The following is a 24,522-nucleotide window of genomic DNA, read 5'->3' as shown; positions in this document are numbered from 1 at the left end:
TCTTGGGTTTTGAGCCGATTGACTAAACGAGCTTCCTGTTGTCTGCTGGTCAGAATGGAATACACCCTACCTTTGGTTGGTCACAGCCTAGCAATCTTCATCGTCTCGTCTGTCACGGTTGGCTTAGCGATAATTGCTGTGACGTTGCGATGCTTTGTGCGGTTATACATCCTGCGCGCGTTTGGGTGGGATGACGCGCTTATGGTAGCAGCGCTGGTAATTTTCATCATCCTATTCTTACTAGATGCTTGATATCTGAAACTGACAAATTGTAACAGGCGCTGTTCATATCATTGAGCGTGCTGTGTATGATAGGGACGGAAGCCGGGGTCGGCCACACGCTCGCGGACTTCGAGTCGTTCAGTCTAAAGAGTATTAATCCCTCGGATAGTCTGCACGCAGTGCAGTATGCGATGATAGTACGTTCCACAAAGTTGCTCCGCTCACCGTGAACGGCCTCTAACACCTATCAGTACTGGTGGCTTGGACAAATGCTCTACCTGTGGGCGTCGGCCGTCGCCAAAGTAGCCATTGCCCTTGCCCTCCTTCGACTAGCTGTCCGTCCACTGCACCGTTTCATTCTCTGGAGTGTGATAGGCTCTGTGGTATGCATTGGACTCGTCTTCTGGCTTATTCTGCTGCTCGATTGCCTGCCAATCGGGTACTTCTGGGGGCAGATCAACCCTCTCGAGTCGGGCAACTGCTTATCAACCGATATCCTCCTCATCATCGCATACACCTATAGTTCTCTCACCATTGTCTGTGACTTTACGCTTGGGGTCTTCCCGGCAGCGTTGATCTGGGACCTGCACATGTCGCCGCGCACAAAGGTGGCACTAGGTGCGATCCTCGGGCTGGGAGCAGTGTATGTGACTTCCCTCCATCTGAACAGGGACAAGCTAACCAATCTTATAGTGCAAGCGTGGCCGTAGTCATCCGCCTCCCATACCTAAAACACTACGCCGACGCGGACTTCCTCTGTAAGCTTCTCCACAACCCCATCACAGCAAAATTATCTGACAATGCAGACTCGACATACCAAATCGCCATCTGGTCCGTCACGGAAACCGGCCTCGCCATCATCGCCGGCAGCCTCATTACCCTCCGCCCGCTCTTCCGCTGGTTTCTCGACGGAAGCGCATCATATCGCTTGGACAGGCCACATTGCGTGCGGCGAGGGGGCTGCATTGCGGGGAGTTATGCATTGTCAATCTCCACGCTGAAGAAATCGGTCACCAAGGATGAGGTGAACTACTGGCGGCCGGATCTTATGTCAGTAGATATTCGCACGCGCACAGGGTTATCACGTCTGTGTCGACGCCACTAGGGAAGAGATGCTTGAATAGCAGTCAAGAGAACTTGACGGGCGGTTGGCACGGTGGAGTGCAGCATAAGCATCGGGTTAGTGTTCATCGTACATTTACCGTGGAGGATGATATGTAGAATACAAGAAATAAGACAAATGGTATTGAAATGAATCGGCAACGCAAGTGCTTAAATGAGAAGTGCATTAGGGCGCTTGCTCAACGTGAAAATCTCCACTTCATTGTTCGTGGAGATGTGTGCCATCGGAACAGGCCATCACCGTCTCTTGTGCGCACGTCCACAACATATGCCTGTTGGCATAGTGATCTTATCTCGAGAAGGGAATCCGATTGTGGAAATAAAATATCCCATAGATATAGGAGCGGATGAGGAAGTTTTGTTATCAGAACGTGCAGTGCCGCAGCGACTAAAAGTATCATGGATGCAGTGGGTGCTGTTTGCATGAGGCAAGGACGAGCGCTGCTTTATTGTTGGGCGACCGGAGTGACTTTAGGATAAGTGCATAAGGGCTGGGATAACCATGCTTACCTCGCTCATGCCCACTTGAGAATTAATGAGATGGAGTTAATGCTGCTGGCTGTGGCACTGCCTTCCTTGGCAGCATGCACGGCCACGTACTGACATGAGATTGGTAGATATAACGAGACAACAATCTGGAAGTCCATAGGATACTCCGTACAGAGTAACAACATGTTAGCATCCTGTGTTCTACCTAGGTCCAATTACCTCTATCTACCCTACCTTCCCCTGTAGCGCTCGATAGTGACCAGTAATGAATCTTCTAAGTGCTTCCATTTTACCGTATACTTAGCAGTATTTTGAGATAATATAGTATACATGGAACATAATACTGTATTTAGCTATCACTGCTCTTCAATTATAAATTATAATTCTTAGTCCACAGGCTGCGCGCAGCACTCTATATCTTACAAAATGGGAAATGATAACCGTATGATCTCTAGAGGGCTGATAAGAAGTCAGCCGGTACCCTTTGACTGTACGTACTAGTTTCTTAGTTGCCTCTCAGCTCGGAATGTCTCGTAAAATGGAAGGAACGGGCAGGGGCTAGTAAGGAGAGGTAGAATAAGAAAAAAGAAACCCTTTAGCTTTTACCAGAAGGAAGCACCTCAAAAAGCTAAGAAGGTCAAGATGAAGCTCAGAATTCGGCTTAAGAAAGAGAAGAGGAGTTAACATCAGGCATTTTAGTAGTAGGTGACTCATAGCGCTGGCCACATACTGCAGCCACTGCAGTGAATATGTTTATAACTTCCAACTAAATTAATCATCAGGCGAAGCTGTATATATTTCCATTTATGTGATGTTGGAAAGCCTCTAATTTTGGTTGATTAATTTTCAATACACGCAATTTGATATGGCAGCGGTCCGACCGCAGCCTTCGTTGTCTGATCACGTTAGATCAAAAGAGGGGGAAGTCCTTCTTAGTAAACGAATAGAATTGCTCACTACCCCTCCATGTTTACCACACCCATAACTTGCTAAAAGAACCCGTGGCCTATAAAGGGAACATCAATGATGGGTTGTTTACTTTTACACATTTCTGAAGCATTTCTTTGCATAAAATTCTGGCCAAACAAATATGGATTACCACCTTCTCATGCGTGAACCTAGGTTCTCTTCAAGTCATCAAGATCCTACGAAAGAGCCATGCTCATTGTGTCAGTCTAATGAGGGAAACCTGAGGCTAAGATACCACACACCAGGAGACACTCATGGCGAATATACCGACAGTCAAGAAAGGTTTTACGACATTACAGCGAATAATTTATTTCATACTGAATGCTCAGAATGCTTGAATATCCAAACAGATCCCCTTTGTCAGTTCTGTGCACATATGAGGCTAGGACACCTTGCACGATGTATCCTCGTCTCTAAGTACGATGCAAAATCACCAATATGTAGACGGTACACAACCAATACGAATTTTCTTAAAGGCTTCAATCTCAAGTTGGGAACTCTAAATGATGTTCAAAAACGATCTACGTCTTGTCAGACCTGCGGAACATTTGCTAGCCATGCAACGTCAATAGCGAACCAGAATCGACTTTCATCGCAGACAATGATCAGGCTAGATGTGGAATTGATTCCCGGGGTATTAAGAGGTATCAAATATGAATTGGTGATCGTGTTGTCACTCGAATCACTTGAGTCTTCCACTATCGCTCCCATCCATCGTACGATAGCCCCCTCCCTCCCCACCTTCATTTTATGGGTCTCCCTGAACTCCTAATGATATACCCGTGATTGAATCAAAGAGACTAACTAGATTTGTCTTGCAGGGAAGGCAACTTTCATCGGGGCTGCGAGTGCACTATCGGGAAAAAATCTGATATCTCTGCAAAGGCCAGAGCCGCAAGTAAACTGGAACAGGGTTATCACTAGGCTTCAAGACTGTGCAGATGGCACCGGTCATGAGGTATCCCATCATCATGAAACATATGACTTACCAGTGGAAGAATTTCGCGTCATTGACACCGAGAAAAGATGTGTCATATTGGCCCCTCAAGACTGCAAATATGCCACTCTAAGCTATGTTTGGGGTAGAGGAGGCGACCTTTTACAAGCAAAGCTGGATAATATTGACGGCCTAAGCAAGGAAGGGTCTCTTGCAGATGATGACTGCCTGCCTGCAACGATCAATAATGCAATAGAGGCATGTTTAAGCCTAGGGATACCATTTCTCTGGGTTGATCGACTTTGCATATTACAAAACGATGAGCCATGCAAGAAGGCAATACAGCTGAATGCTATGGGCAAGATATACAATCAGTCATATCTAACCCTAGTTGCCATGGCAGGAAGTGATGCACATTACGGTCTTCCCGGAACAAATGCACAGAGGCGATCCCCACTGTGGACAGGTCAAACACAGGGAATATACCTGCTTAAAGACCTTGACGCGTACGGTAAGATTTGTCGATCCTCAAAATGGCAAACTCGAGGATGGACATTCCAAGAAGCAATCCTTTCACCAAGATTACTAGTATTCACTGATCAAGGGGTGTTTTATCATTGCCATGGGAAGACCGCACTCGAGGATGAGGACTGTCCAGGTCATTACTCTATATATTCAAATGTCCAAATCCCGTGGTCTAAATATCCGGATTTGTTAGGCGAATACACAAGCAGGGATCTTACTCGCAAGTCTGATATCCTCTTCGCATTCTCAGGAATTTTACACTTCCTTTATGGACAAAACCATCATTATGGCCTGCCGTTTAGCGACTTTAGTCAGGCTCTTCTTTGGAAGACTGAAGATGGAGATTATCCTATGCGATATCAAAACATACAAGAAATGTTTCCATCATGGTCTTGGTCATCCGTTGATAATGCAATACACCTCTGCTATAAATACAGCCCATGGGAGAGAATTTCTGCGTCGCTAGCACAAATTGCTATCCCGTCCTCTCAGGATGGGCACACTCCATGGAAAGTTCTTCATAGTGCATCAACAGAGCCCCATGAGCTAAATTCTCGGTATGGCAAAAAGCATATTCTGGCTCGTCTTGCTGTATTGATTGCCTGGAAGGGGGGTTGCTTCCCAGGTAAGCTTCCAAAAGCACTTAATGCCAAGGTAACTTGGGAAGAATATGATAATATCATTCGGAGGAGATGGACATCGCTTGCCCAGATGGGTGATGAAGCATACTGCATACAAGAAGGCCTCCTCTCTGTGAGTGACCAAGAGGAAAGGTTTCCACTTAAAGCCCAGCAGGCTTGTCGAGATGGATGCATCCTGGTTTATACCCAGTCACTTCGGCTCCGGATGAAAGGCTCTGAAGACTCCATGGACTATGTCAAGCTTCTCGATCAAGGCGGCAACATGGTTGGGTGGCTAGAACCTACTTCCATCAACTGGGGACGCCTTCGTCATATTCCTGATTGGAATAATGGAGCCGAATTCGATGTCTTGGCTTTGTCCTTGCAGTACCTGACAAGAAATATTGTTCGGTACTCCGAATCTCATCCTGCAAAAACCTATGGTCGCGACGTCGCGAACTGGCGTGACTCGAAACAAAAAACCATCTTTATAGACGACCACATCGATCGCATCAGTCCCTACGATGTCCACTTGGTCATTGTGAACTTGATGGTTGTTAAGTCAGAAAACGGCATCAGGAAGCGCGTTGCACTTGCAGAGGCTGCTCTGAAAATCTGGATACAGGCAAAACCCCAGTTTCACACCTTTATTCTTGGATAGAGATTCCGCAAACAATAAACAGGTATAGCATCTCGACTTCTATCATATATTTCATGACTCGCCTCTTCATCAGTAGACCAGAGACTGGACCGATGTCTTATGAATTAGGAAGCTACTTTGTGTTTCGATTAATCAAACTTCAAAAAGCAAGAAAACCACAGGGTAAAACACCTATTCACTATTGGCCAGTTCAAAATTATAAAAGCAAGGAATTTCTATCTTCAACATCATAAGGTTTTTACTATCACATGTTGTTTCTATAATTCTCTGGGTATGCATAAGTCAAGACAGGGATATGCATAACAACTTCATTGGAGATATGTTTCTGCTTATTACTATGAGTAGGTAGCCATCTCCTACTCGCCCTTCTCTGCGAACTACATCTAGGCAAAACAAAAACATACAACAGAAGGGATTCGCTGGTGGTCACCCACCCAACTACTAACCTCCCGGCGTGTGGCTTAAACGCGGCCAGTAGGTGGGTGGGTGTCTCTCGGGTGAGCTAACAGATGAGGCCGCTTTACAGTCGCGCGACCGGGAGTGAGTTAAGGTGAGTATGTTTTAAGAATAGATAAGCAATCACCCCGATCGCGCGATGTTCACGCATGTAATCTGTGGAAACTTTAACATCTACTTTATTTTTCCTGTAGTAATAATAATTAGTATAAGATAGTATGCTGAAATTACTAAGCCACAGAACTGACTTGAGATTATCTCCTTTAGGTCCAGCTGACATATAATCCTATTTTCTCATTTGATAATAAATAACGTGAAATAAAGGAATAGCTTAATCTTATTCATTAATACAAAAATGCCTTTTCTTCAATACAGATTTGATATCAACATGGTAATATATTGATGGCAAAATATTCTATAATTATTCAACAAATATCTTTACCTTATATTAGTTATCGGTTATCTCCTTGGTTTTTACCCGGATAGCTGGGATACTTATATAGATATCCCAGGTGTGTATAGATAGCTGCTTTCCATAATTAGCCTTTCTCTACTTTCTCAAGAAATTTTTTCTAATAGTTTATGATTATCTAGTATATACTATCTTCTAGTTTCGCTGTTAAGTATTACTTTAGTAAATGAGTTTATAATCTATCTCTCTCTAGTATATATTTTTAGTAGATTAAAAATAGATATATAATATTATACTCGGCAAAATCCTTTTCTATAATATACTTATTATAAAAGGTTTCCTACTAGTATGCGATAGAATTGCATTTCCAAGGGCTAAGTCAGAGTATAGCCTCCATCAATGACCAAGTTCGCCCCGGTCATGTAACTGGAGCAATCACTGGCCAAAAAGACATAAGCCTACCACAGGTTAGCATTCACATCTGTAGGAGCAAGACAGAAAGCGTACGCCTTTCAACTCCGCAGCATCACAAATCCTCCCGCCAGGAATCATCGCCATCCATTTCTGGACTCGCTCTTTCGGCTGCTGGGTGATCACTGGTTTGAGAATGAGGATTAGCCAGGATCAAATCAACAATTGTTTGTACGGAGTATACCTACTTTCCGTCATAATAAACCCAGGCGAGATGCAGTTGACTCTCGCAAAATCCACCCACTCCACCGCTAGACTTTTGGCGAGATGCACCACCGCGGCCTTGGAAGCATTATAGGCGGCCTGCGTCTGGGGCATGTTCACCAAGATCGAGCTCACGGAAGCAGTGATAATGAGATTACCTGTTCCCTGCCGCTTGAATATCTTTCCGGCCGCCTGGGCTGTCCACATGACACCATCGTAGTTCACCGCATTATCCCGCTGCCAGGAGCTCTCATCGTACTCCAGACTGGCAATGTTCGAGCAGATTCCGGCATTCGCGACGACGATATCCAGGCGTCCGTTCTCGTGCGCGGAGGCAATCTGCTCCAGCGTGTCGGCTATCCGTGTGCGAGATGTCACGTCGGATTGGAATACGGTGACGCGCTGGCCCGTACAAGCGCTGATCTGCGAAGCCGCAGACCGCACCTCATCTTCCGGGCTGCTTGCATAGATGAGAGCGACATCGGCACCGGCTTCTGCGAGGGCCCGGACAATCTCGAGTCCTATTCCGCGGGCGCCACCGGTGACCGCAGCGGTCTTGCCCTGGAGAGAAAATTGGGAGAGGACGGGGGCGTTGAGGCCCGCAGGCTGGTAGAGAGGCATGGTAGCTATCCGTGGAGTCGGAGGAAGGGGTGTTGTGGGATAGCCTTTGATACACATGGGAAGGGGCGTTTAATATCCTTTGTAATTACTGAAGATAGGTGGTACGCGGAGTAACTACCGCCTCGGTCACTCCTGCCAATACATTAGGGCTAAAAGCTAATCAACTACCAAAAAGGCAAGTATTCGGCGAAATAACGCCCCTTCAAGAGTCCACACCGGCAATCATCACCTTGAACACATCCTCCTTACCCGCTTTGACCAGCTCAAAGGCCTGCTCCGCCTCCTCAAACCTGAACCGGTTCGTGATCAGTCGCTGGACATCTACGCGTCCGCTTGCAATGAGATCTATGGCAGCCGGATAGCATCCCGGCAAATACCGAATCGACCCCTTGACCACCAAACCCCTCGTACAAACCACTGTGATGGGAAAGACGACATTCTCTCTGCCCATGCCTGCTTGCACGAACATCCCACCTTTCTTCGCCGCATAAATTCCCATCTGGATACAGGGCTCCGCACCAGAACACTCCAAAACAACGTCAAACCCGTTCTCGCCTTCTCCGAGGTACTGCTCTTTGACCGCCGCAGCCACCTCCTCCGCATGCACCATGGGATTCACCCCGGCCTCGGCCGGAGGTGGCAAGAACGTGCCGTCAGCGTGGTAGCTCCGCGCCATCTCCAAGCGGCGTTGCACGACGTCGACCCCGACGACCAGCCTGGCGCCCCACGCCCGCGCCACAGCCTGGCACAACACCCCGATCGGCCCACAACCGAGGACGAGCACGGTCTGCCCCGCGCGCAGATCCGCTGTCTTACCAATGGCACACGCGACCGCCACCGGCTCTACCATCGCGCCTTCTTCCAGCGTCATGGTGTCCGGGAGACGGTAGCAGAAATCCGCCGCGTTGACATAGTACTTGGCCAGCGTGCCGTTCCACGGCGGGGTGGCCGCGAAGACCATGCTCCCACAGAGATGGTATGAGCCCTTGCGGCAGTACTCACAGCGGCGGCAGGGGACCCCGGGCTCCATGGCGACGCGGGCGCCGGGCTTAAATGATGTGACCTTGGATCCCGTGGCGACCACGACTCCGGAGGACTCGTGGCCCAGGACCATCGGCCCTGTGACGACGTACTCACCGATTCGGCCGCGCTGCCAGCTGTTTAGATTCGTCAGCTTGAGGTCATGCGGGAAGGAAGGAAGAGGCAGGGCTCAGACATACTAGTGAACCTAAGACCAGAGTGTCAGTCAGTCAGGGCCGGTTCAACAAGAGGAACTGCATGATTGCCGTACATCGCTGCCACAAATACCAGTCTGCGCGACCTGAACAAGCACATCGTATGGATCTTCCAGGACAGGCCTTGGGCGATCCTCGATGGCGACCTCTTGACGTGCGCGAAGCACAAACGACGGGTTCTGCGTAGAATGCTTGGGTCAGCAGAGTCTCGCATTGCGCGGTGCACGCCCGTGACATGGGGAACACGTTTACCTCCATAGTTTCCTTGATAGAAGGTTCTTTGCGAGAAAGTACCAGATAGATGCTCGTAGAGTGAAGTCACTTCCCTTTGCGTTTGTTGCTCTCTTTGCAATTCTGTTACAGAAATTCAAGCCCCATTTATAGGACGCTCGTCATCTTCTCGGCCTGGCACATACGAATTCTGTTTCCTCTCATGGGAATGTGCGTTTGGGCCTTGTGGGGATGTGTCTTCAGAGATATCATCACTCAGGGCTCCCAAATCAAGATCCCTTTTCCGTGCGAGTGGGTCTTCTACATGAGAGTTGGTGAATTCCCGAGATTGAGAAATCTCCGTCCGCTCAGGGCTTCGCCGAGAAATTACCATTTTCGGACTAGGCAGGGAGCCCGGATCCAACCATACAGTCGATCACTGAATCCCGATCACTATGCAGTCCACTGATGGTGAATCGGAGAAAAAAGCTCTAGTTCTGAACAATGAAGAAGTAAAAGTAGGCACGTCACCTGGACAACTTCGAAGTATGGACTTGTAAGCAGAAACACAGAAGCCGGAGTTACGCGTAGACCTATAAGACGTTTCTTGCGTGCAGACTGGTACGGAAGCGATATACCATAAACGTCGTGATAAAATTTGTTTAATTCCGAGCCAAAGAAAGTAAAAATAAAAATAAAAAATGCGGAGAGGTAATAGTAGGAAAAAAGCATAACCGGACAAAAGCGCGAGAAAGCCAACAGGAACAACACAAGGCAAGAGCAACACCTCTCCCGTTGCAAATCCTTACGCAGTAGGTAACCTGAGAAAAACAACCTCCAGTTCAGCTCCCAGCACCCAACTACCCAGACAAGATCAGCCTCAAGCTTCGACCGGCCGTACCCGGACAACCAATTTGGTCGGATTCGAGGTAATCCTCTCGAACTGGCCAAAGCATTCTTCGGGCCCTCCCTCGCCCAGCATCCACTCAAACTGCATGACCAGCGCCGCCAGCGCAATACTAACCTCCATATAGGCCAGATTGCGACCGATACAGGCCCGAGCCCCCGTCGTGAAAGGCATGACATACTCCTTCAGGTTCGCGCGCTCGGAGGCGCCCCCGAACCCTTCGCTGTCCGCCAGCCACCGCTCCGGGATCCACTCGCGGGGCTTGCTGAAGAGCGCAGGGTTGACGTGCAGCTCGCTCAGTGGGGAGGACACCGTGACCGCGGGGGGGATGACATGGCCTGCAATCGTCGAGGGGGAGACGGTCCGTCGCGGAAGGCCGAATCGTTGTGGGGTCAGGATCCGGAAGCTTTCGTCGATGACGGCTCGAAGATACGAGATTTGAGAGAGCGTGCTGTATGAGGCCACAGGACGCGAGGAGGCGGGGATCGCGGAGATCAGAATCGCGCGGAGCTTGGATTGGATCTCTGGGTGGAGGGACAGGAGGAGGAGGTTGTTCGTCAGGGTGGTTTGGGTGGTGTCGTTGCCTATGACACAGGAATTAATAATTTCTCCCACCGTGGTTGTCCGCGTTGGTGCGCTGGAAAACCGGGGCAACGTACCGGCATTGAGCATCACGCTGCTCTCGGCCACGAGTTCCCACATGGGGAGGGAATGACGCCCCTTGCCGTCGTCGGAGGCCGTTGGGAACTGGGCGAAGATGTCTTGCTGCTCAGGGAGAACTCCAAGGCGCTTGTTCGTTTTATAACGTGCAATCTGTCCCAAAGGAATGGTGAGCTGCTCAATACCAAGGCGGAGGGAAGAGGGAGTCAACGCGTACACTTGTGAAATCAGAAGACGCCTTCACCCAAGCTGATCGACTCGACAGGAACCGGAGCGCCTCATACGCAAGAGGAGGAAGATGAGCACAAAACACCGAAAACCAAACCGAATCCTGGAATGTCTGCATCGCGTGCACCGTCTTCGTAGCCCCGTCTGCAGCCTCGGCAACACACGAATCGTCTCCCCGGTCCAGGAAGCCAAAGCTCTCCGACCACATCATGGAACTGATCGCATCGTACGTGAACATGTTCAACCACGGCCTGATATCGAAGCTGCCGTCTAAGCTCACAGGGAACCGATCCGTCTCGGCGACCATGCCGCCACCAGCTTTGATTTTGAGGCACTCGACGAGCTTGGTCACACACGCTTGCACGCGCGGCTCGAGCATGGCGACATTCTTGGCGGAGAAGATAGCAGCAAAGTGCTTCCTCTTCCGCGCATGGTCCACCCGGTCGGTTGCGTCCGCCATGTTGGGCGTATTGCCCGCCATGTTGCTGTAGAATACGTCTTTGACAATGTCCGCTTTGTGGCCGTAGATCTCCTTGTATGCGTCCGGATCGGTGAAGGAGAGGTGGTTGGGCGAGATCCGCACGATGCTCCCGTGCTGCTGGTGGGCGTTTTTGATTGCTTTCCAACGAACACCAGACCAGTTATGGTACATGAGCCATAGTGGAGTGAGCGCTGCAATGCCAAACGGGCCCGCTGCAGGATATTTGCGCAGCCCTTTGACGTCTCGGAGATAGATCAGAATAGGCATGAGAAGAACGACAATAAACGCAACGACAGCCACATGTATGGCGTCCATACGAGGGAATGTTGCGGCCATGTCTCTGTTGATAGCCCGGTCTAGGATTTTGTGTAGAGTGCCCATGTTGAACTAGAGGACCTGGAGGTGTGACTTGGGGTTTGCGTTCGTCTCGTCGCAAAGTAGATAGGCTATTTGTTGGTTCTTGTTTCCAAGCAAAGTGCTCAAACTGGACCGTCTCTTCTTTACGTCGAATATAAGCATTTAAATGAACCGGAACATACGATGCACTGCGTCAGATCCCGTTCAGCAGTCGATGATCAAAAAATAGCCATTATTATATAATGCTGGCCTGGAAATCTGACCCTTAAAAGGGTGATGAGCCTCCATTGATTGACACGTCATGTATCCTCAGTATAGTCAGACACGTATTCACTAGAGCTGCTGCTACAAGAAAGGTACCAATGGTGCGCAGAGTGCAGTGTCGGAGTCGGATTCCCAGAAAAGGCAATTCATCGGAACCGAGGAATTTACAGGGTAAATTCTACTGTTCATTCACCCACGACCGTCTCGAACCATCCCACAGTCCCCGCAAGCGCGCGCAACAGGTCCGACTTGGCCAGCCAGTCTCGTCCTCGAGCGAGGCCAACATCCCCAGGATTTTACTCTGCTCAGCTCGGCCTGTGACAAATTGCGCGCTCCACGCCACGAGATGGCTCCCATTGATCTTTACCCCGTTCATGTTAGCGCAGAGGGTCACCCCACAAAGCCAGCGATGCGGCCTGGTGATGGATTCCTGGGTAATGTCAACTGGTATGCGATCAACGTGGGATATTCTTGCTTCACCCACCTCCAGCATCCGGGTCAATTCGAGGACATTCACAGCGTTGCGAACTGTGGGTGAGTATACCGCTAACATAATTCTCGCCGCATAGTAAAATTGCCAAGCCACGTCTGCCAAATATAGATCAATTGGATGAATCACAGATTCTTGCCTTGGACCGCACTTACAGTGCCAGGGAGCGAGGTAGCGTACATCGGGAAACATGTTCCCCTCATTGAACTGCACATACCATGGCTGAAAGGACGCGGGCAGACGGCTTGTCCAATCGGATATTGCTTCACTGATGCCGCTTATTGGCGCGCCCGCGTTTTCCGCTGAGGCCCTGTCGCCCCAGCACGCACTGCATAGCTGCGCCAAAAGATAGGTTATCATATTAGTGTGCATCTCGTCGGACAAAGTGGCACTCCGCGACGAATAGTCCCGCATGATTGATGAGTAGTCTAGGCTAAAAGGACACGGTCGTTCGTGTAGGATTGAGACCCGGATACTGCCCCGTAGGTAGGCCCAGAAGGAGGTGGTAGACAACGACTCGGTGCATAGCCACGAGTTGTTGTAACTTGTCTGGAAAAGAGTGGAACTTCCATATAGATGATGTTGATGGTCTTGGTCTGGTTCGAGAAACTGTTCGGTCATGCGCAAGAGAACCATCGTTGCGAGGATAAAATCATGTCCGGGCCCTTGACGATACGAAGATAGCACCGGAATGAGTTTCCGGAGGGCGCGGTCGTGTAGATCCTCTTTTACCTGTAGAGGGATACGTTTGTGGAGGTAGAGGACATGTGAAGCGTATGCTAGACAAGCAGCATACAGGACCGGTTCCTTTACCGCAATGCGGGGTACCTCAATGCCGAAGAATCGAGTGGGAGAGACTATGTCTAACTGTGGCTATAAGCGCGAATCATCTTGAGCTCGGGATAGACACTTTTACAAACTTACCCACGGCCCCACAATCTCAAGATAGAAGCTGAAGATACAGGCTTCTGTTGCATCCGACGCAAGGTGAGGACGCACTGCGTCTGGCACTGTGGGTAATGGCAAACGCGGGGTCTCGGGATGGACGGCTATGTCTTCGGGCGCCTCCTGGGGGAGTCCGTTGCCCGGAACTAGCTCAATCAGGTCGGGCAAAACAGGTTGCACTTGAGCGTCTGGCGAGTGTCTCTGTTGGGGCAACAAATGTCTGTGGTCGACGGGAAATGTCTCAGAGGCTCCATCATGGCGTTCCATCGAGGGTTCCACGCTGGCATGCTGCGGAACTGACTCGTCGTTTACCTGCGAGTCCGAAGGCGAGCCCGAAGACGAGCCCGGGGAAAGATATTGGAGATTAGTAGAGCGAGGCCTCCGGCCTCCGCCACCGGGCTTGTAGATCAGAACTCGGGCTTGAGACTTGGTCTGAGGCGACTCGTAACCGCATTCCAAAACAAATCTCGATTTGGTGCAATTCGAACAGGTAGGAACACGGCGGTCGCACTTGACGTGGCGGTTCCTACAAGGGACACAAGAGCCTCCTCGCCCACGAGATCTCGGGGCCATTATGATTTTACCGATCGAAAGGAAGAATTTGGGTGAGGACAGAATAGATTCAGTCCGGAGTGTTCGTGCAGACTGGGGCGGGGTGGGGTGCGATATACTTGGGGCTGGAGTGCGGGGCATCCCGCAACTAACTGACAATTGCGGGGGTGGCAGTGCCGCCGCCGAAGAATTACCTCTTTGGGCTCTCATCTTCCAGTTCCAGTTCAGTCTCTAGCCCTAAGTACTTGAATCCTCCACTTTTTGAGTCGCGCATTGAAACGATCCCCCAGGTTAACTATTGTCAACTTTCGAAACACCCCGGAATATCGGCGATACCCCCACAGCGTCAAATACGTGGCCATTGTACACATAATCAACATGGCCTGCCACCCCGAAACCAGCAAAAGCGACGAGCGAGGTGAAAGCCTCTGCCATCTGGAAACGGTCCATCCGAGCTTCAAACCACGAAAATACTGCGGTGGGTTGCGAGGTCCAGCTCTGATGCGAGTCATCACGCTCGCTGGAGCAACCGGCTTTCTTCTGTTTGGATACGATCAAGGTGTTTTAAGCGTATGTTTCTTTTCCTCGTGATCAATTTGCTCTATCCCATGTTTCTAAGGTTTTCAGGGTCTGAATACAGCAGAGGACTTCCTGGATACATTTGACGGGCCGTCACCAAGCCTTCTGGGCACTATCAACGCGATTTACGAGATTGGTTACTTTGTTGGCGCGGTGAATGTCTTCTTTGTGGGTGAAAAGCTCGGCCGAAAGAGATGCATGTATCTCGGTGCGGCTCTCATGCTGGTTGGCGCTGTGCTTCAGGCTTCTGCATATGGAACACCGCAAATGATCATAGGACGTATTGTTTGGTACGCTATCCTCGACATGACTGCGCAGCTTTTATCGCCCTAATCAATAATACAGTGGCTGGGGAAATGGATTTAACACCGCCGTCACCCCGCTGTGGGTGTCTGAGTTAAGCCCTGCCAAGTCGCGCGGTCGGTTGGTTTCTGTGGAGGGAAATCTTATTGCCGGGGGCATTGTCGTGGCGTACTTCTTCAACATTGGCATGTCCTATCTCCCGCCTTCCAATCCCGTGGAGTGGAGAGTGCCCATCGCCTTTCAGGGGGTTTTTATTATTGCACAGGTATTGCTGGTCTATGTCCTACCGGAATCACCACGCTGGTTGACCAAGTGTAAGTCCTCTGCATTCCTTTACTGGTAGCACCAGACCGAGAAGCTCTAACATGTTGTTCCAGACGGCAGGCACGATGAAGCATTGGATATCTTGGCACAGCTGTCGAGTCGATCAGATACAATTGAGAGCCCCGCAGCTCGTGCGCTGAAGGCCGAAATCGATAGGGCTCTGGTGAGAAGCAGACACCAGGGTATCACAAGGATATATTTATGACAGAGAACAGGCACTCGAGGCAGCTGATGGACCTTGGAGGATCCGCGAGGTATTTGCAAGTGGACCGTTGAAGATTGGACGGAGATATCTGCTGGCCTGTGGCCTTCAGATTATGCAGCAGTTATCAGGGGTCAACATCCTTGTTTGTGCCATTGAAAATAGGATCTACTATCCCGGAGATATCAAAAGGCTAACAAAAGACCATCTAGGTGTACTATTTCCCTCATATCCTCACGACCGACCTGGCGTACGCCGATAGAACCGCACTGTACATCTCAGCCAGCCTCGCTCTCACATACTGGGTATTCTCCCTCATTCCAGTATTCAGTCTCGACCAGATGAGTCGCAGAAAGCCCTTAATATGGGGCTCTGTCATTTGCAGCCTCAGCTTCTTGCTGGTGAGCATTCTCTCCATTGTCGTTGGCGCCATTCCTTCCCAAACATCGAAGCAGGGCGTAGGAGTCGTTCATCCGCTGACAATGCAAGTCAAGGCCGGCGTCCTGCAGCAAGACCCCACGACCGCCAAAACCAAAGCCTCCCTCACCTGGTTCTTCGTCTTTGAGGCCGCGTTTGGCTTCGGCTGGGTCCCGATCCCGTGGCTGTATGCACCGGAGATCATGCCCATGCGTCATCGATCTCATTGTGCCGCGCTCTCCACCGCAAGCAACTGGATCTTCAATTACATGATCGTGCAGATCACGCCAGTTGCCATTGCGAACATCCGTTGGAAGACATGTGATATTTTTCGTCTTGAACATTGTGTTTGCAATTGTTGTGTTTTTGTTTTACCCGGAGACAAGTGGGCGGAGCTTGGAAGATATCGACAGTCTTTTCTTTGGGGAGAATGATCGTTCCTTTGTTGTTGGAAAGACAGGAAGGCTTTTGCCAGGGTTTAAGAGCCAGTATGGCGGGGGCTGAACTGATGATCGTGAGGACTATGGAGCGGGCCCTCAAGGGTTTAGTCCACATCTTTGACGAGGAGATCAGTTTTTGTGTAACCCATTAAGACCCTGTCCTTGAAACTATCATATAGTGCAGGTTTCTGCCAGTAGAAACCAGTCAGCAATGCCCAATCTACCTTGATCAGAAGGTGTCGGTTCAACTCATTACGCTTAAGTAGGATTCGAATTTTATTGGCCTACTTTACCCTACCCATATTCTAGCTAGCTATGAAGGCACTTCGTTGAAGCCAGGTCCCATCAGAGAATAAGCTTATACACAGAAGCTCGGCTGCCTCCCTTCTCAGCTTCCTGGTTTCCCGTTGCGCAGCCAGTCGGTACGCACACAGAGAATATCCGAAGCCAGGTGTAGAAGACTCGATCTAAATTGTTCCCCGTCTTGGTTTAGATTTTGTGTGGTTTGGAACACGACATAGTGTACCTATGAATACCCACACCATTCTGATTGTAATATGATAAAATAGGCTCTTGCCATGTCCCAACAATATCAAACAAGTTTCCGTTGGTCACCTGTGCCGTGGTCCCGAACCTAGGGTTTCTGGTCAAAGAGCTCTCTCATTTGTTCTATATAAACTTGGAACTCGGTAAATATCCGACCTCTGCCATTATAGACATTCTAGCTCTGGACGAAAGCTGTTCTCTCTTAATAATCCAGACATTCGCTCCATCTTATTTGCAGGCTTCTAGTCCATGGGAAGTCAGTTGAGCTTCACGCAGAGCCAAGTTCACTGCAAGGAGTTGACCTCTCTAAGCTTACCTGGTCATTGCAAATCCGGATAATTTGCCTGAACGGGCCTGAAAATCCAAACTTATTGGCGGCCCACCTTCGTCCAGGTCAGGGTTTGGTCCACAAGCACTCCCTATACAAAACCTGAGCTTCATGTTGTATAAATTCTACCAACCTATGAGGAATACTCACATTCAATCTCCAAGGCTGAGTAGGTCCCAGAGTAAGGCTAGAGCCTTTCAACTCACAGCGGCGTAGTTGGTCGTGGCCAGCCCAATTAGGCACAAGAGAAAGGTTCATAATATGGCGAACCACCGGCTTGCCATCAAGTTCAAAGACTTCGTAAGGACCGGTGTATGCAAGATAGTTGCGGGCGGCTTGGGAGGCCTCGTCATCACTGGCTTGGAGGAAATTTTCTGAGTCCTTGTATAATTTTGAGCTGGGAGTCATCAGTTGGGCAGACATATATCCATCCTCCCCGTAGATGATATAACCCTGGACATCAGCACCCATAGGATGATTGACCGGACCGGAGCGTCCAGCTGGTGTGCTCACGTAGGAAACAAGCTTCCACGTTCCCACGAGCCCTTGACGAATCTCGGAAAGCGTGGCTGACATACTGTGGACGGACTCAAACGATTCGAAAGGCACGAGAAGTGGTAGAAGCGCAATTTTCGCCAAGATCTGTTCAAACAAGGGACTGAGTACCCTTCTTACATACCTAGACTTGCAGCGAACTTCAAGGATTTAATACCAATGCGTGTACTTGTAGCATTGTCGAGCATCCCGGGCCGGTAACCGAACAGGTATCGGGACTCGGCAAGCATGTTTGCCCTGCTCTCGGCCGAGAGAGATCAAGGGTCTGGAGCTCCCTGCATAAATCCTCTTGAACAAGAAAGGGACCATTCATTATTGCTCTGAACTTTACTCATTAGCCCTCCCCAGTAGTAGATGATTTGGGAAGCTTCAAATGCCAACCAGCAGTGTGATAGAAACGTCGATCTCAGACCTTTCCCAGGCAATATCAGATTCCGAAGCAAATCTTAATCCCAGTGCAGACACCAGAATTTGTAACAGAATAATAATGTAGAAGTCTCATTATTCCACTGCATTGTGATAATGCACAAATCTACAGTAAATTCCATACAAGTACATGTGTTGAAAAAGAGTCTTGTCTTCGATCGTTCGATGATATCTCCCGATTTTCATCTTTTGCTGGTAAATCCAGGTAAAAGGATTGTTCTGTATAATCATATATAAATTCTAAGAACGAACCTATCGAGAGGCAGTAGAAGGCGTAGCAAACAGCGTTCGTTTCCAAATCCCTCGCACAGTCCCCAGAAATACTATGCACCAGAGAATTATGACCATAACTGAGTATATCTAGGTGTGGAAATGTGAATGTTAGATCATGGTACTACTATCACAAGCTTGGAATTTGGTACTTACAGTCCCTAGTACCTTGAAGAATAGCGACGGCATCTCATTGCCAATCTGGATTGTGCTGGCAGCGTAGACCCCAAGAGGAAATGTGAAACCCCACCACCCCATGTTGAACGGGAATGGCCAGGTAATATAGATCGATGTGACGCCAAAGATAAGCCATACGAGGCCAAATCCCCAGATGATTACACCGATCATTAGCGTGACAACTTGAATACATTTTGCAGAGATAGCAATCGCCGGTTCTGCATCAGCAAAAAGCGCGTATGTCACCTTTCCCATGTACATTAAGCTGGAACAGGAATATAATGTAAGAACATACTCGCTGAGTTTTCGACACGGGAGAAATCTTATGAAATGACAGTGGGAGACGCTTACTTATAGGAACCAAAACCCAGAGGGCCGACAGGAAGAAGGCAGCTTACGATGACTTCGCGCGCAGGGAGCTTGTATAAAGCTAGTCTTTGATAGTAAACCACCAAAACGATCAGTGCAAGCGGCATTGACATCCCCCAAAGAACAAAACATGCAACGATTGTCCCAATGGCCTGGTCCCGAGAGACCAGGATTTCGGCAACTTCAGCCCCAACACCTGAAGCAATAATCGTGGACGCAATAGGAAGAAGCTGCACGGCAGTGACCATGTCCAGAGAACGAATTCGGGACTTGGACATACTTTTGCCGTGGAAAGATTAATTCATCAGAGTGAATCCTCAGGACGCGGGCGAACTCACAGCAAGAATGAAAGCGACGTTGTTAGGAGGACCGCAACTACTGCATCAACTATCCAGAGTGCCCAAATTGTCGTTTTGGCCCAGTCACCCCATAGTGGAACACATATGAATACCCACATTTCGATCAGAGTTGCGAAAGCAATGGGTATGGCACCCAAAAAGGGAGCCACCATAGGATCAGCGACCGTTGCCTGCCAAATCCCCGGCACAAAAAAGTACCTTAGGATAGATATGACTGAGATCATGCAGAACATGACGACATTAAGCAAGAAAAGCACGATTGAAAGATAGTGAAGCCACTTTGCGTGGAAAGGGATGAAGTAGAGCAGGATGGAGGCCATTCCAGTTCCCATATTAACTGTGAACCACCTTCAATGAGTTCAGTTGAGGGTTCTACACGAAAGGACAAGATTAAGACTTACGCTGGACTGAACACGGCAAGCACGTCCCTCCATCTAGTCGTGTCCTTCGAGGGATGACTCGAGTCGACATCTATTGGCAATCCCGGGTTGTCATACCTGGAAATGGAACGAACGGCGGGTTCCAAATCAAACGAGTCGACCTCGGAACTATCATAATCACCCTGTACCATTTGAATTATCCTCACAGATGTGTAGCCAAAGGTATGATGTTCTTTTATTTTGTTACAAGAAGAGAATGCTCAGACGGTGGCTTTCACCAAAAGAAGTAGATGCATTTATGCAGTGCGTTGTAGACAATGGACTCGGGCTTGTCGGTACACAGGTCTCGGCCGACAGATATTCATACCATGTTCGGACATTGGTACAAGCCAGCCGACGGACATTAACTTTTCTTCCTCTGGTGCCGTCTTATGTGCAATCAGGCAAGGTTCTCTGAGTCCACTTTCCATAGCAAGTTCAGGATTTTCCGGTAGAGAACACAGGTCCTATGCAGTATATTCACACATTTAGTCCCCGTATGTTCAATGTAATCCGTAAGTGAGTCGGCCACGCGACCGCCTTGACAAGCAGCCCGATATGCACATCGGAATCTAGATTTATGTACAAAAGAATGCCATATGTTTAACGTTATATAGGATGTCGGCGCTCGACTGCAATTCTTCATCAAGATTGAAGCTATATCACGAAAATACAACTGTCTTGGCGGTACGCCACATTGAACCACTGATATAACCCATTGACCAAGTGATTCCTCCTCCAAAAGAATCAGTTTATGCCAATCCGAACGTGTCTCTTTGTGGCCAGTGGTTCCATTCGAGCGATCTTGAAGAGTTGAACACGGACCGCCGAAAGTCGCTGGAGCTTGACCAACTGCAGTAATTGGTCCTTTCTTGAATAGCCTCATCCGCGAGAACAAGCCTGCTCTGTTTGTTCCACCAACTCCTTTGATGGTTTCGGCATTTATGGTAGGAAAAATGATGTCTGTTTTGTCAGTGTCTTAAAGCGTCATGGAAAGTACTGGCTGCCGGCTGAGTGTCGCGCCGTTTCGGTGTCCGATGATTTTGCGTAGCCGACTCGCTCACAGATTATGACACTTGGCTATTCAAATACTCTTCTATCTGATTTATTTTAAGGTACGCTTACAGATTTTTTGGCTCCTTTTCCCATGGTCATACCAGAGTCTTTGCGATGCCTGATGGGAGAATGCGTGATCCACGGTGGACATAGGGTTTCTTGCATAGCGGAGTACAACAAGCATGAATATATACAGTGCCACGAGACCTTGACCCTTCACCTCCTGCCTTCTCTTTGCGAGGTTGCACTAAGTTCTGGTCATGCAACGAGTTTGAAATATGTCCGCGGCCGCGGGGCCGTGATTTTGTGGATGATTCAGCGGCTGGCAGGAATTTCGCTAGTGTTGTTCAGCTCTTCACCCAAAACCGTACCATTGAGCTCCAGTGGCTTCGAATCCAACAGAACAAAAGCAATTCTAGCCCAGTCAGTGCCGCTTGGGTTTTTCCAGCCGTGGAGTGTGGCTCGCTGGACAGCAATGTCTCCCTTGCCCATTCTCACAACTTGACCCTCCTCCAAGTAGAGATCGAGTTGGCCTTCGATCACAATGCCATAATCCAAGCTCTGGGTACGATGTATAAAGGGGTCGATTGATTCACCCGGGGCAAAATCAACAACCCGGCAGACGGACCCATTGGGATTCACTAGACCCAAGGTGCCATTGTCAACCAGTCGCTTGTGTTGTGTCAGGTCTTGATCATTGTCCATGTTCACAGGATGCTCGGAGGTGGTATAAACCACGTTAAAGGCCATGGAGTCCTCAAGTACAGGGTTCCATTCCGCAGGCTTCTGCTCCTTCACAATCGCTTTGCCGAGTTCGTTGTGGCCAGTGATGTAGGTAGTCGTAGCGCGAAGTGGCGAGAATTCTGTTTTTGTTTCAGGTGTCATTTTGATATTGAGAGATTGGGGGGATAACCGAGTCAGTGGGGCACCAAAGATATGAAGATTATTGGTTTTGTGGGAAGAATGTTGGGACAACGCCGAGCAGTCTGTGTGATCCGCCGCAACCGCTCGCTCTCGGCTTGATGATAAGGCCGAAAAGTAAAAGGAGAGGGTCCCGCGCTTTCCGTCTTTTCCGGGACCTGCCAAGACAAGAGAATTGTGCAGACATAAGATTGCTAGCTATCGACCGACAGCACATACTGAATGCTCAGGTTGCCTGGTCTCAAATTATAGGGATTTATAAAAGCAACGGGGGTCAACAAAGAGATCGTCAACTTCCTCAATATCAGAGATATCTCGTTCAATTCTCGGCCAATTCCAAACGCTTGGAACCTCCTGCCACAAATATGCCTAATGAAATTCGCGACATCCGCACCGTCCATCCAGAGGATGGTTTGGTCTTGGAAAAGAATGTCTCGGTGCACATGTCTACCGGAGATGTCATTCGTTGCAATGTTTTCAAGCCCAAAACATCGAACCCTGCCCAGAAGTTCCCAGCAATTGTTACTATGGGACCTTACGGCAAGGATGTGGAGTACAAGTAGTATGTCATCGCTGAAACAAGTTCCGCCAAGTTCCCTGCATTTCCCTGCAATTCTGACTCAGGAAACCGATGCTAAGATAATCTCGAACAGTTTCCATCCAGCAAGCTTTGCCGAAGTAAATCCTGAGCATCAGACTAAACACGCGGCTTGGGAGCTTCCAACACCCGAGTATTGGACTCGCCATGGGTATGTTGTTGTCCGTGGTGACGAAATTGGAACAGGACAATCACCAGGGAAAATGAATGTCTTCTCAGCGGCAAGTGTAGAGTGCTATCATGAGCTCATCGAATGGGTTCGTGATCAAGAATGGTGTACTGGCAAGATTGGGTTGCTTGGTATCAGCTACTATGCGACCCAGCAATGGAAAGTTGCTGCCCGGCAGCCTAAAGGATTAGTATGCGCTATTCCCTGGGAAGGCTTTACTGATACTTATCGCGATGCTGCCCGTCACGGCGGCATCATGTCGGACGGATTTTTCAACTACTGGTATCCTAGACAGGTTTTATCCAATCAATATGGACTTCCTGGAAGGGCCACCCGCAACTGGGGCGATGACACCATCGAAGGAGACTTGTCTGCGGATGAACTAGCTGCCAACAGAGTCGACATCATTGACTACCTTGCCAAGCACCCTTACCGCGATGATGACCAATTCGCAGCTGTCAATGTCAACCTTCGGGATATCAAGATTCCAATCTTGACAGTTGCCAACTGGGGTGGATTCCTATTGCACTTACGCGGCAACGTTGAAGGGTTTCTGCGCTCAGGTTCGGAGCTCAAATATATTCGATTTATCGTTGGCCGCCACGATCTTCCGTTCTACTATCCAGAAGAGGTTGAATTGCAGCGCAGCTTCTTGGATGCATTTTGCAAGAATGACGATAGAGTTGGATGGTCTCGGAAGGGAGAAGTCGCACCGGTAGACTTGCTCCTCCGCAAGGGCAATCCTGGATATAACAATGCAGAGGCAGAAAAGGCTTTCCCTCGCAGGTTCGAGAGTGAATGGCCTATTGCGCGAACGCAATACACGAATTTCCATCTTCACCCTGATGGAAGCCTCTTGACTACTGCGCCAACACTCAACACGGATATGAAGCGATCCTACAAGGCGCCGGGAAAAAGTGGAAGCTCTGATATGATCACCTTCACCACCCCACCTTTTCAAAATGAGACTGAAATTACCGGTCACATTGTCGCCCATCTGAACGTGTCCATGAGCGGTTTGCATGGCTCTCCCATGCCTTCGGAGCTTGATGTCTTCGTCACGCTGCGTCACTTTGACGAGAAAGGCAAAGAGATCTACTACACCGGTACCACTGGAGAAGCTGCTCCTGTCACCAAGGGATGGCTGCGCTTCAGTCTTAGGAAAACGAATGAATCCAGTGCTACTCATGAACCTTGGTTACCCCACCGAGACTACTATTCTTCCGACTACCAGCCTGTCATTCCTAACGATATATACCCTGTGGATATCGAAGTGTGGCCGACCAATGTTGTGGTTGGGAAAGGTGGGGCATTGCAGATCGAGATCAGTGCTGGTGATACACACGGTGTTGGTCTTTTCTCCCACAGCAACAAGCTAGACAGGTAAGTCCAACCTTTGAGACTGCAATGTTTCCGAGCTAATCGTTGCACAGACCTGAAGAAAAACTGCTAGGGCTGAATCATGTTCACTTTGGCCCTAAGTTTCACAACTACGTTACCTTGCCTGTGATTCCTGCTAAGGAGGACTAGGGTTTTGTAGTCCAATGCTACAAATTGTCCAACTAGGGTACACAGAATGTTTACAGTCTGACGGCTCCTTTTTGGGTGGCTATGGTAAGAATCTGCATCAGAACCAGATAGTTCAATTCTTACGCACCGTGAAATTTATCTGCCTGGAGAGGGAAAAATATGAGGGAGAAACATCAATACAAAGTTAGTAATAATCCAACTCTAGAACAAAATCAGTGGTATGGACTAGTACCCTCAACACATAATCCAGGAAAGGCGGGGTAACCACTGCTCGTACACAAGACAATTTAGTTACCCCAACGGAGCGAGCCTTGATGGGTCGTGCCGGCAAGGCCTCCGTATGCGACAGAGACATATGATAATGACCATGCTAAGAAATAGGTCTTCTAGTAGGCAGGCTGTAAAATGCTACTTAGAGGCTTCTCTACCTTCACCTCTTGTCTTGTTTCAAATCAGCACGTCGTCTAATTGCCGCTTTTTGGCTGATTAGTATCAT

At 49.1% G+C, this 24,522-nt stretch overlaps 10 protein-coding genes across 10 annotated transcripts; 4 read left to right on the top strand and 6 right to left on the bottom strand.

The window, feature by feature from the left end:
• Positions 1-54: 54 nt before the first annotated feature.
• Positions 55-1,443, top strand: BO79DRAFT_224237 (pectinesterase precursor; the record flags this gene model as incomplete). Its single annotated transcript, XM_025683654.1, has 6 exons — positions 55-216; positions 279-419; positions 474-865; positions 916-980; positions 1,029-1,276; positions 1,333-1,443. 6 exons carry the CDS (start codon positions 55-57, stop codon positions 1,441-1,443), a joined length of 1,119 nt encoding a protein of 372 aa, XP_025544612.1.
• Positions 1,444-4,630: 3,187 nt separating this feature from the next.
• BO79DRAFT_164769 (uncharacterized protein) lies at positions 4,631-5,545 on the top strand (the record flags this gene model as incomplete). The annotated part of the gene is made up of 1 exon (XM_025679221.1): positions 4,631-5,545. The coding sequence occupies exon 1, from the start codon at positions 4,640-4,642 to the stop codon at positions 5,543-5,545; it is 906 nt and encodes a 301-aa protein (XP_025544611.1). The 5' UTR covers positions 4,631-4,639.
• Positions 5,546-6,787: 1,242 nt separating this feature from the next.
• On the bottom strand, positions 6,788-7,709 carry BO79DRAFT_135351 (NAD(P)-binding protein; the record flags this gene model as incomplete). The annotated part of the gene is made up of 3 exons (XM_025678051.1): positions 6,788-6,871; positions 6,921-7,009; positions 7,073-7,709. The coding sequence occupies 3 exons, from the start codon at positions 7,707-7,709 to the stop codon at positions 6,788-6,790; spliced, it is 810 nt and encodes a 269-aa protein (XP_025544610.1).
• A 202-nt stretch (positions 7,710-7,911) lies between these two features.
• BO79DRAFT_213367 (NAD(P)-dependent alcohol dehydrogenase) lies at positions 7,912-9,202 on the bottom strand (the record flags this gene model as incomplete). Its single annotated transcript, XM_025683204.1, has 4 exons — positions 7,912-8,866; positions 8,930-8,937; positions 9,001-9,135; positions 9,197-9,202. The coding sequence occupies 4 exons, from the start codon at positions 9,200-9,202 to the stop codon at positions 7,912-7,914; spliced, it is 1,104 nt and encodes a 367-aa protein (XP_025544609.1).
• An 832-nt stretch (positions 9,203-10,034) lies between these two features.
• On the bottom strand, positions 10,035-11,745 carry BO79DRAFT_136090 (cytochrome P450; the record flags this gene model as incomplete). The annotated part of the gene is made up of 3 exons (XM_025678074.1): positions 10,035-10,645; positions 10,721-10,898; positions 10,966-11,745. The coding sequence occupies 3 exons, from the start codon at positions 11,743-11,745 to the stop codon at positions 10,035-10,037; spliced, it is 1,569 nt and encodes a 522-aa protein (XP_025544608.1).
• Positions 11,746-13,702: 1,957 nt separating this feature from the next.
• On the top strand, positions 13,703-17,101 carry BO79DRAFT_268107 (general substrate transporter; the record flags this gene model as incomplete). Its single annotated transcript, XM_025687093.1, has 8 exons — positions 13,703-13,724; positions 14,535-14,608; positions 14,666-14,907; positions 14,963-15,234; positions 15,298-15,407; positions 15,460-15,591; positions 15,659-16,184; positions 16,613-17,101. The coding sequence occupies 8 exons, from the start codon at positions 13,703-13,705 to the stop codon at positions 16,657-16,659; spliced, it is 1,425 nt and encodes a 474-aa protein (XP_025544607.1). The 3' UTR covers positions 16,660-17,101.
• On the bottom strand, positions 16,765-17,850 carry BO79DRAFT_206639 (lipocalin-like domain-containing protein). The gene is made up of 3 exons (XM_025682018.1): positions 17,328-17,850; positions 17,166-17,268; positions 16,765-17,091 (listed from the first exon to the last, which is right to left on the bottom strand). The coding sequence occupies exons 1-2, from the start codon at positions 17,751-17,753 to the stop codon at positions 17,218-17,220; spliced, it is 477 nt and encodes a 158-aa protein (XP_025544606.1). The 5' UTR covers positions 17,754-17,850; the 3' UTR covers positions 16,765-17,091; positions 17,166-17,217.
• Positions 17,851-18,384: 534 nt separating this feature from the next.
• On the bottom strand, positions 18,385-19,904 carry BO79DRAFT_234701 (TDT family transporter; the record flags this gene model as incomplete). The annotated part of the gene is made up of 6 exons (XM_025684398.1): positions 18,385-18,518; positions 18,585-18,870; positions 18,957-19,253; positions 19,313-19,681; positions 19,735-19,767; positions 19,831-19,904. The coding sequence occupies 6 exons, from the start codon at positions 19,902-19,904 to the stop codon at positions 18,411-18,413; spliced, it is 1,167 nt and encodes a 388-aa protein (XP_025544605.1). The 3' UTR covers positions 18,385-18,410.
• Positions 19,905-20,939: 1,035 nt separating this feature from the next.
• BO79DRAFT_206638 (cupin domain-containing protein) lies at positions 20,940-21,757 on the bottom strand. The gene has a single exon (XM_025682017.1). It carries the CDS (start codon positions 21,691-21,693, stop codon positions 21,124-21,126), a length of 570 nt encoding a protein of 189 aa, XP_025544604.1. The 5' UTR covers positions 21,694-21,757; the 3' UTR covers positions 20,940-21,123.
• Positions 21,758-21,948: 191 nt separating this feature from the next.
• BO79DRAFT_206637 (CocE/NonD family hydrolase) lies at positions 21,949-24,239 on the top strand. The gene is made up of 3 exons (XM_025682016.1): positions 21,949-22,291; positions 22,383-23,879; positions 23,930-24,239. The coding sequence occupies exons 1-3, from the start codon at positions 22,095-22,097 to the stop codon at positions 24,024-24,026; spliced, it is 1,791 nt and encodes a 596-aa protein (XP_025544603.1). The 5' UTR covers positions 21,949-22,094; the 3' UTR covers positions 24,027-24,239.
• The last annotated feature ends 283 nt before the right edge of the window (positions 24,240-24,522 follow it).

The sequence above is a fragment of the Aspergillus costaricaensis genome (assembly GCF_003184835.1).
Source record: "Aspergillus costaricaensis CBS 115574 unplaced genomic scaffold BO79scaffold_2, whole genome shotgun sequence".
NCBI lineage: Eukaryota > Fungi > Ascomycota > Eurotiomycetes > Eurotiales > Aspergillaceae > Aspergillus > Aspergillus costaricensis.
Note: the sequence above shows the minus strand (reverse complement) of the source record. Positions and strands in the feature narration are given on the sequence as shown.